This window comes from Leptosomus discolor, chromosome 19 (genome assembly GCF_034619465.1).
Source record: "Leptosomus discolor isolate bLepDis1 chromosome 19, bLepDis1.hap2, whole genome shotgun sequence".
Taxonomy (NCBI): domain Eukaryota; kingdom Metazoa; phylum Chordata; class Aves; order Leptosomiformes; family Leptosomidae; genus Leptosomus; species Leptosomus discolor.
The window spans coordinates 12,493,572-12,510,341 of NC_141409.1; the positions used below are offsets into that span (position 1 = coordinate 12,493,572).

At 41.5% G+C, this 16,770-nt stretch overlaps 1 protein-coding gene across 1 annotated transcript in view; it reads left to right on the top strand.

Annotated features, from left to right (window-relative positions):
- Nucleotides 1-6,849: 6,849 nt before the first annotated feature.
- The window catches only part of RABGAP1 (RAB GTPase activating protein 1), a 66,663-nt gene continuing 56,742 nt past the window's right edge, over nucleotides 6,850-16,770 (top strand). Inside the window, exons 1-5 of the mRNA XM_086475802.1 lie at nucleotides 6,850-6,999; nucleotides 13,371-13,605; nucleotides 14,161-14,365; nucleotides 14,972-15,146; nucleotides 15,492-15,649. Coding sequence (XP_086331928.1) covers nucleotides 6,850-6,999; nucleotides 13,371-13,605; nucleotides 14,161-14,365; nucleotides 14,972-15,146; nucleotides 15,492-15,649 — 923 coding nt within the window. The remainder of the gene's footprint in view (nucleotides 7,000-13,370; nucleotides 13,606-14,160; nucleotides 14,366-14,971; nucleotides 15,147-15,491; nucleotides 15,650-16,770) is intronic.

The following is a 16,770-nucleotide window of genomic DNA, read 5'->3' on the forward strand; positions in this document are numbered from 1 at the left end:
GGCGTGCGGGAGCTGCGGGCCTTCCTGCGCCCCGTTACCGGCGCGTCCCTCCCCTGCCCCTTGGGCCGTGTCTCCCTCCCGGTGCGGTGCCCTCCTGCCCTCGTCCCCTCCGTCCGGCGGGGGCCGCGGCCCTCGGCGCGGAGCCGCCCGGTAGCAGGCGCGGGTGGCGGCGGGAGCGGGGCTGTGAGGCCGCCCCGGCTCGCACAGGGCTGGGCGCTGACGGGTCCGTGGGTCGAGTCCCGGGCCAGGCGGGGGGCGCCGGGCCGGGCCCCTCCTCGCCAGCTCCCCTGGCTCCGGGGTAGGGGGACAGGGGGGACCCGCCTCGCTCCTCCAGCCCTTCCAGCCTGGAAACCCGTCGGTGTTCCCGGGACCCCTCCGAGCGCGTCCCGGAGCCGCTGGGTTTCACTCTCGCGGGGGGTCCGTCCTGTGCCGTGCTCCTTTGGGACTGCCGCCGGTCCACCGGCCGGGCCCCGCTTTCCCTCCCCGTGGCCCGGCTGTGTTGGTTGTTGCCTGTTGCTTCCAGGTGGATCCTAAAGTGTGGCATTTCATTGCGTCCAGACATCTTTATTTGGTTTATGTACCGTAACCTCGGTGTTTCTCTCGGGTTTTTTTTTTTCCTTCCTGTTGGCAAGGACGTGTTTGTTTTACTTGAAACATCCCCAGAAGATAATTTTTAAGGGCTGATTGTGTCAGTTAGGGATGAAAATGAAGTATAAACAAACAGGCAGTGCAGCGTTGGTTTAAAAACTTGCATCAGCAAAAATTAAGTGAAAATTAAACTAGTAGAGGTAGACTTTGTGGTTTTCGCCTGTGTAGTTTTTCCTGTTCAAGGCATTTTGGTCGAGAGGAGGAGAAGGAGAAAAAATACTCGGGTTTGGAGAGAGGAAAAAGATAATTTCTTAAATACAAGTTGGAGATCAAGTACTGCTTACCTGTGTTGTTTTACAGATATAGCCTGATATGTATTCCCAATTTTATTCAACTTAGAGGTTTCATTAAAGCACAACTTGATGGGATTTCTGAGATTTTTGGCTGCTTTATTAGAAAAATGCATAGCTGCATGGAGTTTCCCATTGCTGATTAAGTTACAGAAACACTGTATTCTTTTTGAAGGCTTCCACTTAACATTAAAAGGTCAAGTACCTGAGCAAACTTATTTCTGTGTACACAGTAAACAAATTAACAAATGGAGCTTGGCAGAGGGGTTTCCTTTAGTTTTCCAAACCCAGGTGCAGACAGCTTTTAGTAGCATGCACTGAATGTAACGCTCCTTTTTTCACTCCGTTTGCAGCATGTTTCTAAAGTGCTATGTTTGTCTGGTGCCCGTAACTCTCTGTTTCTGTTTGAATCCTAATGAGGGAGGAACTCCAGAAGAATATAGAGCATCATTTTGGGGGTTGTTTAGCCTCTGGCTGCACTGCCTTTATCCCAGCCTCTCACCGGTATTGTGTCCTGCGTGTCCCAGCTCCCCCATGCAGGCAGTGCGTGGATGTGCCTGATGCTGCTGGAGTGTCAGCCGTGGAGCGTGGATGAACCAACAGTGAATTCATTCCAGTGACATTTTTGTGATGGGCTAGTTAAGGCAGTGTCAGCATTTCTTTTATAATCCAACGTTTCCCAGGATCTGCTGCATGTTTCTGGGGTTGGGGAATTTGCTTGTTAGAAGAGTTTAAAATTAGATTTTTTTCCTCTGAGCAGATAGTTCAAATTAAGATTAAAAGCAAAATTATGTTGGCAATAACTATGAATCTGTTAAGGATTGTTAGCAAAGATTGCCTTAGCTGAACTCTCGTGTTTGGTGTGATTCTTGGTTTTGCATACAATGTCTAATGATTCACTCAGCTTCCTGAGATCTGTGCTTCTCTGCTCTTGAGGAGAGGAGAGGGGGGTGAAATTTGGCGCAGCATTATCTCCACGTAGTGATATCTTTTTTCTGTCTGGCTTTTGAGGTTAGTGGGAACAAGTGTGGCTGTAGTGTTTCAAAATGAACAGAAAAGTTAGTGCTTGCAACAGCAAGTAGTTGCAGGTTTTTAGTAATTACTCTCTTCAGCCATCCTAAATCTTTATTTTCACGCGCAGTATTCCGCTGGCTTTCATGCTTCATTTTGAGTGCAAAACACTTCTCATTGCGTTTGAGAGTGTGTTGCACAGGGAAGGTGGGTAAAGATCAAACATATGATTATGCAGACTAATCACATGGTATGCGAGAAGAAAAAGGTTGGTAGTGATTGATCTTTCCGGTATGGGTGGCTTTTTCTTCCCAAAGCTGCAGTGAAATACAGGTGGCGTGTATGTGCTCAGAAAAAGTCAAACCACAGCTCCTTTCCCACGTGTCTGTCCGTGTGACATCACTTTTGCTCTTACCTTTCTTGTGCTGCTCAGACTGGAATGCCTGGCGCGACCGCCTGCGATGCCGGCATTGTGCTGTAGTGTTTTCCAGGCTTTTTTCAGGAGTCACTGGGTGTTTGTAAAACAACAGGCACACACTGTGTGAACTGTGAAGGTAAAAGAGTCACCGATGTCAAAGACTGCAAAGAGCGAAGAGTCCTAAAGAATGCTGGCGTGTTTGTCCTGACGCAGCTTTGCAACGTACGTTGTAAAGCTTCTGAACTTTGCTACAAATTCCACTTTTCACCCACGCTAGGATGTTAGCGACAACAACTAGGAGGGTAGAACTTTCTAGGTTTAAATTAAGCCATACTGGGTATTATTGTTAAGCTATGCATAAAGCCAGGGGAGTAGAAACAGGAAATACGTTATTTCCAGTGAATCCATTTGCATCGAATTGGTCACCCCAGTGTCTTGGTGCATGCTGCCTCCTTTTTTTTCCCCCCATTTTTTTTTAACATTATACCTAGTGTATTTGCATTTTAGGGGGTGGAGGATATAAGTTTATTTTTCATGGTGAGCTTTCTGACTTTTCTGTTCAAGGTAGCTTCTTGAATTATACTATTCTGAAGTAATTTAGTTAATATTGCTGTATTGTTCTTTATATCTGGTGCGTTCTTCATCAGATATACAGTAACTTTGTGAAATCGCTGTAGGAGCTGCAGCTAAAGTACAAAAGCTGAGGAAGATATGAATGGGGAAAAAAATCTTTTCCTTTCTAGTTTGCATACCTGTTCTTGTGCTTATTCTCCTTTCTGCCCTGAAAACCCAAAACTTGGGTATGTTTTGTGTTGTAGTCCCCTCTAAATTCAGTGCTAAGGGCGCTACATCTACTGTTGACTTAAGGTAGCTGCTGTTTTAAGCTGTCCAAGAAGTTAACAGCTGAAACACTGATATTTTTTCTGCTCACCCTCTGGCTTTCTGTGTGGCTGTGGGTGTTCTAAACACCAGAAAATGGGCTCCCCTTGGAAATGGGCAGAGACCAGCCATGGTTACGAGCGCATTCCTTCACTTGCTACATGTGTCTTGAGGTGGCATTCAAGCCTCAGTCTCTTACAGTAATGTAAGATGGAAGGTTTTCTGTTTTTTCTTTTTTATATGTACTGTTTGCTTTAAGCTCTCTTCAATTCATTCTGGCAGTACATACAAGGAAAATTCTGATCACAAGTTGCAGGTCAAGCGCCAAATGCTTGCAAGAGGATAGGAAAGTAAAGGATAAATGGTTTATAAATCTATGTAACTAATCTTGAGCTTGAATAGGTTGGTTTTCCAGTTGTTTGGAATTTTAGCGTGGTGAATGGTGTCTTTGCTGTTCCTTTGCATGTTACCTTGAATAGAGAGAGTAAGGTAGGTTGCTGCTGTTGTGTGGCTGCTTTAAAGAGAAACGAGAACATTTTTTAAAAAGATAGTTTGATTCTTGGTCTCGTGTTGTAGCATTGTGTAACAACAGCAGTGACGGTGAATTGCGTTGAGAATTAGAATTTTAAATAGAACTGAGCAGTGACCCAAGAGCCAGCTGTGTTGACTTTCTCATTTTTGTAGCTTTTTCCGATGGTCTTTAGTGTGAGGAGAGGCCAGGATGCCCATTTAATTACACAGGTGAGCAGAGAAATAAGTTGGTAAAAATGTACCTCTTGGTGTAGAGGTAAATTTACACCTGTAGAGGTGTAAAGACACCTTCAGGCAAATACTGATTATTGTGTAGTTTTGTGTCAGGAGCTAAACTATGCTGAATTCAAAAGCTTGGATGTTATTTAAGTTGAAACAAACCAAAGTCTCTTTTCTTGTGAGGGGTAGGACATTGGCTTTTCCTGAGAAACATTAAAACCTGAGATCTGCACTTGGCTGGGGTCTTTTCTCCTGCCTCTAAACTGTGAGAGCAGAAAGCTTCAGTTCCCAGGCAAGTTGCAGGTACTACTAAAGAGCACTGTCGCTGCTGCTGTTTGTTCTTGCTTTTTGATTCCGGAGGAGTCATCAGCCTGCCACGCTTAATTGCTGTCCTGTCTTTGATGTGTGCCCTTCTAGGCTGGCCCATATTTTAATGAGCTCGTAGGCTTTTCTGTTGTTGATTCTGCTGTTGCGAGTTTTCTGAATCAGGTAAAATCATCCGTGCGGTAATCTGCGTGGAACAAAGCGATAGCAAGGAACAGAGGAAATAAAAGGCATGCAAAGCTAAGTATGGGGATGTGGAAATTTTGGTGAATTTCAGGCAATGATTTAGCATTTTTAGTATTTTAAGGCTGTGCTTTTGCACCTCAGCTGTTTGAGCGTTAATCTGGTGAACCTCTGTGGCTGATCCCGGTGCAGTTGGGTAATTGAGCCTTGCTTGCTCATACATCACTAATAAACAAAAGCTTCTTACAGTAGTCTACAACATTGTCCCCTTTCCTGTGCTCTCTTGTGTAATTTCAGTGAGGCCTTTGCTTGATGTAAGCTGGCAAAGTTGGGCTAATTGGGACCTTCTGCTGTTGCAATTCTGTATTGTGAAACTACGGTGGGGTTAGGCGAAGCCAGCTGTGCTCCAGGATCCAGTGTGGTGTCTGCTTACACCACGCTACAGAGAAAAGGAGTATACAAAAGCAAAGTGTACTTTAATTGGGGTTAATGTTGGTGAAAGGTGTCAAATTGAAAGACTTTGGAAATAGGTGAAATTAACACTTCAAGACGGATGCCCTGTACCAAAATCAATAGCTAAATTGATCCTGGCCTAGGTGATCTTTACAGCTGCTTGTGATCAAAGCCCACTCTTCCACTTGTACTGTCTTAGTGTGGCAAATGAGTTTGCGCTGTTTGAATGCAAACAGTAAAACCAAAGGATATTTAGTGTTTGAAGCTTATTTTTATTCTGTGTTTCAGTACATTGGTTTAGTTATTTTCAGATGATCCGTGTATTATCTAGATGGTGCAATAAGGAACTTCTATAGAAATACTTTAATATGAATTCTTTAAACAAAAGCATCTTTAAACATGAGAACTCTGCCCTGCCTTTAAGATCTATGTGAGCAATACCAGATAGACACATAAGTGAGTAAAACTTTTCGAGATATTTAAACTTCTCAGATAGTAATTCTCATTGAAAGTCAGTGGATCTTAAAATGTTTTTGAAAAGGATATCTAAATACTTTACATGCCTTTGAAAATGAAACCAAATAATCATAGGTATATTGTTATTCATGAGCAACCCACATCTGTTCTTCCTCTTATGCACTGCTTCACTTGGCCAGTGGGACATGTTTCAGGGCCATGAAGCGACTCGATTGGTAAAGTAATCAGGTTAAAAATAACCCAGAGGAAAAAAAAAAAAGTTGTCCTCCTGGCAGATTTCATGTCATGCTGGTGGTTGTGAAGAGAAGGGTATTGACAGAAAAAAAAAGCAGGCTTTGCTGTTTTTGCTGCATTGTTCTAGGTTCAGCGAGGAATGCGATGAGCTGTGCTTGTGGATGTGCCAGGTTTGCCCATTGTTTGGCTGCTCTGTTGGAAGCCAGGTTGGGGCAGTGCTCCACCAGATGGAAGGCAGAACTTGAGGCTGAAAAAGTGCTTGGGTTTGCTCATGCTTGGGAGTATGTAAAGACCCGAGCCGTTGTGATGAGGTATATTTGGGTTTCTGGGAAGTTCAATCACCCATTTTTATCACAGCAGTCTGTTTGGAGCCGTGGATTCTGAGAATCTGTACTGTGGAGTTCAAGGTGTGCAGCTGAACTTCACTTTTTGTTCCTTTCTTCAAGTGCCTCGCAGTGCCAATTCCAGCTTTTTAAAATCCTCTGTTGGCTCTGATTCTCAGTACTGATCCAGCCTACGCTGTTCTTCCTGCTTCTTGGAAGTCTTTTCTTTTATTGTTCCTTACAGTACAGAAGATTCAGCATAGATTCATAAAATGCTGTATGTCCCAAGGTTTTAGAGCATCCTTACCACAAAATATGGACAGTTAGATTTAACTCTTGTTTGGGGGGAAAAGAATGGGACTGCAGCATACAGTGAACTGATAGCTACAAAGGTAGTTTTGCATGAACACAGGTGAAGGCAGACAGATTATCTGAAGGAAGTAAATGGGCTTTGTAGTTCTGGCTTTAATATGAGTCCTTTGTCAGCAGGTGTAGGGTATGTTCCGAGGGCCTGCTCTGTGCTATGCGTAGAAAATGGTGCCTGACATAATCGTGAAATACTGCAAAAAAGATTTATTAACTTCCCTTTTGTGAGCTATGGAAACCAGTGCTCTAATAGCAGCTTCTGTTAGTGCTTCTTTGCAAAATCAAAGCAGGGCCATGAGCGTACTGGCAGAAGAGATGTAACTTGGTTGTGCTGTCAGATGTGTTACGTTTTATGACTAGTCAGCAGGCTTCTGAAAAGAAACATTTGAGCATTTTAGCATGAAGTTTTATATAAGTATTTTTATGATTTTTGTTTTTCAGGAGTTTATAACATATTTAATCTCATTCATGAATCGAACTTCCTTTTTAAGTCATGGATGACAAGGCTTCTGTTGGAAAAATCAGTGTCTCTTCAGACTCGGTATCCACTCTTAACAGTGAAGATTTTGTCTTGGTTTCCAGGCAAGGGGATGAAACACCATCTACAAATAATGGTAGTGATGATGAAAAAACAGGACTGAAGGTAAGAATCAATAACCTGAGTTTGTTCCCTATTCTTCTAACTCAAACTAACCATAGAGAGCTTAAAGAGGGACTTCTTTATTGTGGAAAACTTGACAGAAGGGAGAACTTATTCAAGAATCGATTTTGCCAGTGATTTCTGCGTTACTGTTGCTGGTGCCAGAGGTGATAAATAGGTTTTGAGTAAGAGCTCTCTCCATCGCTACCTGTGGGTTTTTTCCCACTTTGCAGAATCTTTCGTGAAGTGTTTAGGATGAGACAGACTGACTGTCAAGAACTTGAAGCTGTGATTTTTGTCACAGCTTTCAGATAGAAACCAATATTAACATACTTGATTTGACCATATCTGTTAATCCAAACGTATATTAAAGTTTTCCCCAATGTGAAATGTTCTCTTTAAGAAACGTAGAAGTGTAGTTATAATTAACAACTTGGCAAGAATCTGAGAATACAAGCCTATGTGGTAGGCTTGTGTGAATTGGAAGGGCAGTGACATCTTCTCACTTTAAAAAGTGCTGCTCTGAAAAGAGACCCTTGTCACTCTTTTTTTTTTTTTTTTTGGCTACTCAAAGAAAAATCTTTCTTCTCAATTTGTATTTCAACAGTCTTTAAGCAAAGTGACACAAGTAAGGTGGTCACTCCAAATTCCATCATTTTAATGTGTTGAAAACTGGATCTTTCCTAGAGTGAGTCAAGCAAGCGTGTTCTTTGTGGGAGATGGAAAGAGATATTCCACCATTGCAAGGGACTGATGTCTACAAGTCACATCTATGTCTTCAAAATAATGTCTTTAAAGATGATCAGAAATCACGTGTTCTGCCTGTTGCACTGGGTTTTCCTCTTTTCCTTAGCAGCAGTTGTAACAGAGACTTTATTGAACGTTTCTTGATGCTTTTGCTCATCTTGCTTTTACCTCCCGACTGCTTTGTTTGTTTTCTTTGTGTTCCTTTGCGTCCTGGACAGGACATGCCATTATAGTGGCTATTCCTTTTACATAGGACTTCAAGCTAATTTCTGTAACTTAAGAGTCTCAAGATCTTACTTTTACTTAACCTGACAAAAATGTTCACTTACATTTCATTGCTGTTACAGAAGATGGCCACTTCACATCACAGGGCAGTCTAAAAAGAAATTGACATTTTCTTGAACAATCAGCCCGGTGGTCTATGAAACCTGCTGGAAGACTGTAACCTCGTGCTTGTCTTTCTCGATGCTGCAGATACCAGCAGCTGTAAATACTGATGAATTCAGAATAGTCTCCATCGTGGTGCTTACCTTGAGAGTGCGTATGTGGCCGTGTATGGAATTAGCTCCCATGGTTGTGACGCATCATTTGAGACCCCTGGAGACAGACACAGTCAACCAGATTTTTCCGTTCCATCCTGTTATTCCCAAGAAAATTTGGAAACCTGAAATGCTGTAGTCTGCAACACTTCTTGCTCCACATGGGAGCTATTTGTATTGCTAGTCTAACGATGGCCTTGTGGCTGTCCTGCAGTGTCTGTATGACAAGCTATGTCTCGTTTCGTACAAAGAAATTGAACAGACCTGTAGATAAAGTCATCTGCGTAAAACTTGCAAATATTTTGGAGAATATCATTAATCAATTTCAAACTGACTCCTGAAACTTCTTAAATCTTCCGCATGTGTTTACTTCCGAAGTGGTTGATGAAATGCTGGCTGCAGGTATGCTGTTTCTCTTGATGAGGAAAGAAGAACATGAGCGCTGCTGCCTCCTGATCACCAGTGATTGCAAAATAAAGTTGTGCTGTTCCCTGATTTGGCACTGAATATCACAGAGCTTTGCAGGTCTTAAAGATAAGCTTCTTTATGATTTTGGTGCCAAGACTGAGCACAATCCTTGAACAAAAGTGATTCATCTTGAGCCTTTCAGTGTTGCAACGTTTGAGAGTATGTGCTGTTTGGTTATTGGCTGCAGTCTGAGTGATTAATGGAAGCGTTATACCTTAGATAAGCAGTCAGAATGCAGTCTAAATTCTCCCATACAGGGATCTTCCTTCTGCTTAAGGAGGTGAAAGCTTTTAACAGAAGAAATGGGAAGACTTTTTAGTGGTTCTTAGGGACAGAAATTGTCTTTTGTTCCGGAAGAGACATACTGCCCCAGAATATGGCTTTGTTCTTGTATCTTTTTTTTCCAGCTTGCAAATAGTCATTCAGTAGCCGGTTTTACTGTATTATGATGAACCTGTTTATTGTATGCATGGGTGAGTGGAGTTGGGAAGGCTGTCAGCAGTATATTTAAAGTGCTGTCACCGTTGATATCTAAAAGTGTTTAAGTAGTATATGGAAAATTAATATTAAGGGTACAACATGAGAACTGAGGTTATGTATTTCATAGGAACAAAGGGGATTACTTTTTTCAGGGAGAAGCAGTTGCTTTGGTACTTAGAACTAAGCTAGTTTCTTTATAGGGGTCAAAACCCATTTGCTTTGATGTGCCCATTAAGAAAAGCAGAAAATAAGTTCAGGTTTATATTTGAGCAGGTGTCTTTTTGTCGTGTTCTCTTTCTTTAGAAAAGCAATCTGAGAATCTTTCATTTGCTAAACACAGTCTGAGGATGGTGCTAGAAGTTGAGGCTTGCGTTTGCTGAACGTGACAGGCTGTGAAGTGTGTACATCAAACCTCAGGCTCTCGTTTCAAATTTGTTGATACGCTATAGTGTTCTAGTGCTGCGGACGGAATTAATGCATGTTTTTACTTTTGTTCTTTCTCAAGTCCAGACAAAGAAATATTTCTTCTGAGTACAATCAGGAACTGTATAGTTAGTCATAATTCATGAATGTGTGTTTGCTTTTTGTCTATGCTGAAATACTTGGTTCAATTTAAAAAGGGGTTGTCAGCGACTGTTTTCCAGAAATATAATTTGCTAGCTGTCCCTGCTTGCTTTTGCCCACTGCCAGTGGGACTGAACTGGATTTACGAAAGCCCTGCTCCTGGAGCACACTGTAGAGCAGGAGTTCTTGAACTACAGGGTACAACGAGACCTCTCACAGCAGAGGCCAGCAGCACGTGCGTCAGGAGAAGGGAATAAACTGCAGTTCTAATAAATCCCCCGTGTTGCTGAAAGGAAGTTTGCTACGTCCTGTTTAAAGGTTGAGTAAAATTAGTTTTCAGTTTTGTGAGAAATGGAGAAAACGATGATGAAGGTTAATGGTTTCTTTCTTCCATCTCAAACAAACGTACATGAAGCATTTATTAGGTACAGCTTGTGTGTTATTCCCTTCTGCCCTTAGTTCTGCTGTGCTCTGTCATGTGGCCTCTTACTGGTTTTTGGGTTGCAGTGAAGGTTCAAGCATGTTTACATCTTAGTGTGCTCTGTCCACGTGATGTGGTGAATTTATACAGTTGCATGAGAGACTTTGGTTGACGTGAAGTTAGTCTTGGTTTGTATTTTAGGCCTTGCTTCTCATGCAGCTGCTTTGTTGCACTTGACTGTTAGGGCTGTGAGAACAGCAGAGCTCCTCCAGTCCAGAAGTATATTTACTGTGTCTTTTAGAATTCTTCTCTGAGGGTAGTCTGGGCTGAGAAGGCAGGCTTTCTTGGAGGGATTATTTTAAATTACTTTTTAAATGAAGGTTTTGATGATGAAGTTTTGGAGTTTTTACAAGCCAGATTTTTTTTTTTTTCTTCTTCTTTTTACGTGCCTATTTCCTGTCACACTATAAACAGCTTGGACTTGTGTTTTACCTGTCACTAGTATTTTTAGGAACTTTTATTTTCATGTTTTATAGGGCAATATCTAGGTATAAGTTATTGATACTGATGATTTTACTAAATATAGTAGATCACCTATCAGACTTTTTTGGCTTGTAATCTTGTTGGAATAGAACATTTTTCATGTGCATTTTATATTAATACCATTACAACATTTAATTCTCACTGGATATAAATTCCTCACCTTCCTTTCCCAGACCCAAACTCAAGTCTATTTAATCACTGTGAGAAAAAGCATATGAGCTGCAGGTTTTTGCCAAAGTGAATTTTAACTTCAAGTTTCATAGGAAACAGGTCCCGTAAACTAGGAGTTACTTTAGGGTTTTTAATATATAGACATTAACAGGGCTGGCAGGACATTATAATTGATTCATTGTATTTTGTTGCAAAATATATAGGCAGTGTACAGTAAAGTAACGTGGCGCATCTTCCATCATCATCATCATAATCTTTCTGGCAAATGCCTGCAAAGACCTGAATAATGAAATGATAATTAAAAGGATTAGGCCTTTGATGGCCACAACCTTGTGCAAGATTTTTCATTGCTTCCGTGATGAACCATGCAAATGAATACTAAAACCATTGGGAGGAAAGTGCAAATCTGTGGATTCCTGTAACTAGTTGCAGGTTGCTGATAGTTCTGTGGATGTACAGCTGAGTAAGGCAGTTACTCTGTCCTGCCCCTGGCAGATGATCCCAGAAAGCACGTGAATGTATTTTAGTCCATACTAAAAAATTACTTTCTGGTTGAGCATGAGTTTCAAGACTGTAATCATCTCACAGATTTTGTGGTGGTGGTGTTTAGATTCTGTAGTAAAACACTCACTAGGTTATTACTTTTTTTTTTTTTATGTCCCTGTTGCCTCCAGGATCTTGTGTGCTTGCTGGTTTTTTTTCTCATTACCTGTGAATTTCGTTTTTTTGCCTACTTGCTTCTGAAGAACAGGGATCTGGGACTTTTCTTAAAGTAATTGTATTCTGCTCTATTCTAGAGTAATGCCAGGTCGGAAGTTTCTGTTCTTTGTTAATATTCTGGTACATTAAATAGTTATTTTTTTACTGGAAAACGAATATGCAGTTTACACCTTTAGTGCAGTGTAGATAGATGCTGCAGATACAGATAATTATTTGGAGATCGTGGGTCTGAGGGTGAGAGAGAAGACAGTAAGTAAACTTTTGTGTTTCTTCCTTCTCCCTCTGAACTGAGGAGTTTGTCTTTGGGGATGCAATGGAAATGACCATATGTCAGAATTCGCCTTGGCTGAGAAACCTCTGATCTTGCTGTAATTATTCCTGAGACACGCCTGGTGGAAATGCACATACAACTATTTAGGTGACATCTGATGTTTTGCTTATAGTGTATTTAGTTCACTGCAAGACTTATCCATGTGCATGGAGGTGTTCTATTATCTGTTCCAGTGTTATTTCAGCAATCTTAACTGGAGTTTAGGTTATTTATTTACTGTTAAGTAAGGTGAGAGCCTTGGCCATTGCTTCAGGTACTTCCAAGATAATTTAATTTTCTACTATGAGATGCTAGTTTGGAGACAAATGGAATTTTCTTCAATACTGAGGTTGTGTTGTGGGCAGATTTCTGTCCGCTCTGTGTTCTTCCTCCTGTTTTTAATCACTTCCTTTCTTTACTTTCTTACTTTACAGATTAAAAACAAAGAAATTTTTCTTTGACAAGATTTCAATTACACTCTTAAGAACTTGGAGTAGTTGAGCAGTTTGGATTTTATTAGCTCGCATGTAGCATCTTAAGTCAGTAAGCTTGCAGGGATGTGAGGATACAGAAATGTGTATCTGCTCTTGAGATTGAGTTTTGGTGCCAACTGTAATAACCAGCAGCAGATGAAGTGTTGGAATCAAGTACCCTTCCCTGACTGCCATCTGGTAACATACTTCTGTAAACTCCATTTCTGTGCTTGATTTCTGTTGTACTGTGTACAGTTCGTTTTCTGTGAGCTATGCAGAGCATCAGTGACTTCCCTGTTAATTGCAAAAGAATGGACAAAGAGTTTCCTTAGATACAGTATCTAAGAGTTTCCTGAAGTTAATGTCTTCATTCTCTTTCAAGTTTAGGACCTAATTTCACACCATTTAGGTTGCTTCATGCTTTCATGTTGACTTCAGTGAGTGCAAAGTCAGGCTTTAGATGAGTGTTAGGAAATAAAAAACACTGCCTTTTCTCAGCATGATGGCATAATCCTGTTCCAGATCCTTCTCTTCCCATGAAACCTTGCTATCTTACCATGAACCATGTAGCATATTTAATTGTATTTGGCTCTTTCTGCTACTGTTCTGGGAATTATTATAGACCACTGTACCGCGAAGGTCTGTAAGTTTCTTCTGTCATAACCTAGTCTTTGTGGTTGGTGATTAAAGACTAGTTTGAAAGTAACCTCCTCGCTTTTTCCAGTGCTAGAAAGTTCCTGCTTTGAGCTTGTTGATTTGTTAAAGCAGGGAGGATGTAACCCGTACTGGTGAGCACTTGCACATAGGTTAAATTTGTTAACTGCCGCTTTGGTTGGCAGAAAAAGCCATATGAATGACCCTGTGTCCAAGGGGTAGGGTTTTTTTTCATTTGAACAGTCTTTTTTTTTTTGTGTCCCATCTCCGTTTGTGGCTCTTAGATTGTGGGGAATGGAAGCGAGCAGCAGCTGCAGCGGGAGCTTGAAGACGTGCTGATGGACCCACCCATGGAAGATCTGTCAAGTGAGCGGGACCATGGAGAAGAAGTTAGAACTGATGGAGATGGGGAAGAACCTGTTGTCCTTGAAGCTTCAGCGTCCTCTACCATTAACCCAGTGTCGGTGGCAGGACTCCAGAAACCAGAAATGAGTTTGCCAGTGAAACCATCCCAGGGAGGTTAGAAAAAAAATGGGGAATGCCTGGTGGTATCTTACAAGTTAGCTTTTTGTGGGGAAAGAAAGGAGGATTTGGGTACAGTGTATCCACCAACCTTTCCCTGTTTCTCCCATTATGATCATCTAGTGCAGTAAATGCCAGGTTACGTGATTCAAGAATTAACATATCCTGAACTGTCCTCTCTTCTGAGAACACTTGCTATGCTAGCCTTGAGGTGTGTGCAGAAAGATTATGCTTACTTGCCTGGCTGTATAAAATACTGGTCTGTTAGCTTGTCTGAGCATCTTACTGCTGTGATGAAAATTGGTGCATGCTTACATTTAAAAGAAGCCCTCTGAGTGAACTGGTGGTAGAGTTGGGATAGCCAAGTTGCGCTCTGCCGTCAGTAACTCACTTTCAGACAGGGTTTTCCTGTAGTGTTTTGGCCTGACGTGACTTTCTGTGATGTGTTTCTTGGTCACTTTTGTTATTTAGTTAGTGATGAGTCAGTCTCTGATAATTTACTTACCTGTGCCTGGTCTCGCTTCTTATGTTCAACTTTGTGTCTCACCCTAGACTGTGAGGATTTGAGCCCTTTTACACCGCTGACAGACGAGGACAGCGTGGTGTTTAGCAAGCTCACCTACTTAGGCTGTGCCTCTGTGAACGCTCCCCGGAGTGAAGTGGAAGCCCTCAGAATGATGTCCATCTTACGAAGCCAGTGCCAGATTTCTTTAGATGTGACTCTGTCAGTGCCTAATGTCTCTGAAGGAACCGTGAGGTATGACGCTGACTCGGGTGTACTCTGTGACGGTGTGCATTTAATCTTGCTTCCTTTTAGCAAAGGAAACAAGCTGCCAGTTCACTGGCGAGGAGACGTGAGCAACTTGGGGTTTCATTTAGTGGAAAAAGTGGGTTTTAAGGAGATCTGAGAAAAGGGATGCTTTGAGTTTGTTTGCCAGAGACATTTTATGTCCGAGGATCAGTGATGATCCACGGTGTCCCCAAAACCACAGAGGGAGAGGTTATTGATGAACACTTTGGAAATAGCCTGGGAAGTATTTACCTTGTAGGGCTGGAAAATGGCTGATACATGAGGCTTAACAGGGATGAGGCTATCCGCTGCTGCGTATTAGTGTAGCTTTTTGAAGGCCAAGCCTTGAAAACTATTGGGAAATTATTGGTGGGAATGTATGTTGCGTTGTACTTTGTTGTGCTGTTCAATAAAAATATATTTGCAGTAAATGCAAGTCAGGAGCTGGTTTCTTTGTGATGTACTTTCTCCAGTAGCTATGAAATTGTGAATGCTTGCAAGTTAATATCTGGCAAGTTAATAATTCTTCTAAAGGTGCAAGCTTTGTTTTTTTTCCTCTCTCTCTTCTAACAGACTTTTAGATCCTCAGACAAACACAGAAATAGCAAATTATCCAATCTATAAAATCCTCTTCTGTGTACGAGGACATGATGGAACCCCTGAAAGTGATTGCTTTGCTTTCACTGAAAGCCACTACAATGCAGAACTCTTCAGGATTCATGTCTTTCGGTGTGAAATCCAAGAGGCTGTAAGTTGAATCTTTCTGTCAAATGATAATTATGTACATGTAAATGTTATTGCTGAAATGAAACTGAAGTATTTCAGGCACTTTAGAAGCAATGTAATTCATCACTTTTGGCTTTTTTCTACCCCAAAGTTAACATAATTATAGAAACCTCAGATATAAGAATGCACATTTAATAGTTTATCCTTTTAAGAAGTGTAGAAACCCAGTAATTAGATGCTAAAACTGAGTTATTTTCGTACAATTACTTCTCATTCTATTCTTTAGTGAAAATTGAGGTAGGTTTCAACTGCGGCATTCTGTATGTCAGTAGCTTTCTGATCCTTCTTCGGTGCCGTGTAAATGCAGGTGAGCCGAATACTGTACAGCTTTGCCACTGCCTTCCGTCGTTCTGCCAAACAAACTCCGCTCTCAGCCATTGCCACCCCGCAGACTCCGGACAGTGATATTTTCACCTTCTCCGTGTCACTGGAAATCAAAGAAGATGATGGAAAAGGTTATTTCAGGTATAGATCCTTTATTCCTGGGTGTACAGCATCTGGTTCTGTTGGAAAGTGAGTGAATAGAGAGTGTGAGTCTGAGATGGTCCCCAAATTCCCTTTCTGAAAGTTTCCTGTTCTGGTTTAAATGATCCCAGACATAAACATTTTTGGCAAGTGAAACAGTGATAACCCTCAGGACCAACCTTCATCTTGGTTGTTGGACTGAGCCTGGTGCTACTGGCAAAGTGCCTTTTCTTCTGTCTTTAAACCCTCTTCTATGCAAAGTGTTTTAAGTTCCGTTCAGCTGAACTGCTGCTGAAGCTGAATATGCGTGAGTGTGACTGTGCTCTCAGATCCAGAGTTGTGCACGTTTTCAGCCAGGTTTTCGGAGGTGCTGAGGCTGTGTGAATGCTGCAGGAGGTGTAAGGATGCATAGTTTTAATAAGGTCTCATGAAAGAAGGCAGAGAAAATTAAAACCTCTGAAAACCTCAATTTTTTAAATCGTTTTCCTAATCCCCAAGAGATAAATTACTCTCCAGAGAAGTATTCGGCCGAATCTGTTTGTCACAAGACACATTCACTTTTCATATGTAGTACAGGGCTGTTTCTGCTTCATTGAGATCTCAGACTTGTTCCCACATTGCTCATCCAGAACTAAAGAAGGGCTTCGCTGTCCGTAATGTGGTTTTCATTTCCAGAAACCTGGCTCTGTATGCAACCTGGTGTCAGAAAACAGCCGTACAGTCATCAATTTGTGATCAGCAAGTGTCTGGAATTTACAGTAATAATATTATTTATAGCCCTTTCTTAAATAGTTGTTTACTTACAGTTGTAGGGAAGAAGTTTGTGTAGAGGCAGAAGGTTCAAATATATAGGAATGTAGACCACTTGGTGTTTTAACTTTGGTCGTTAGGTTTGCTTTTGCGCTATGAATGGGATAAATTTAATTCAATCTTTCTTAAATATGTTGAACAGAGAGAATTCTCTAGGGAAGTTTGAGAGCAGCTGGACTTCTTCCTCTTTACATCATAGTGCTTTGGTAGTTACAGGAGTTGTACAGTTCAAGCTGAAAACTTCCAGTGCTGCTCAGGAAAGGTAAATTTCTTGAATGGCGTTGCCTCTGTAGACATGCTGTTATTTTTAT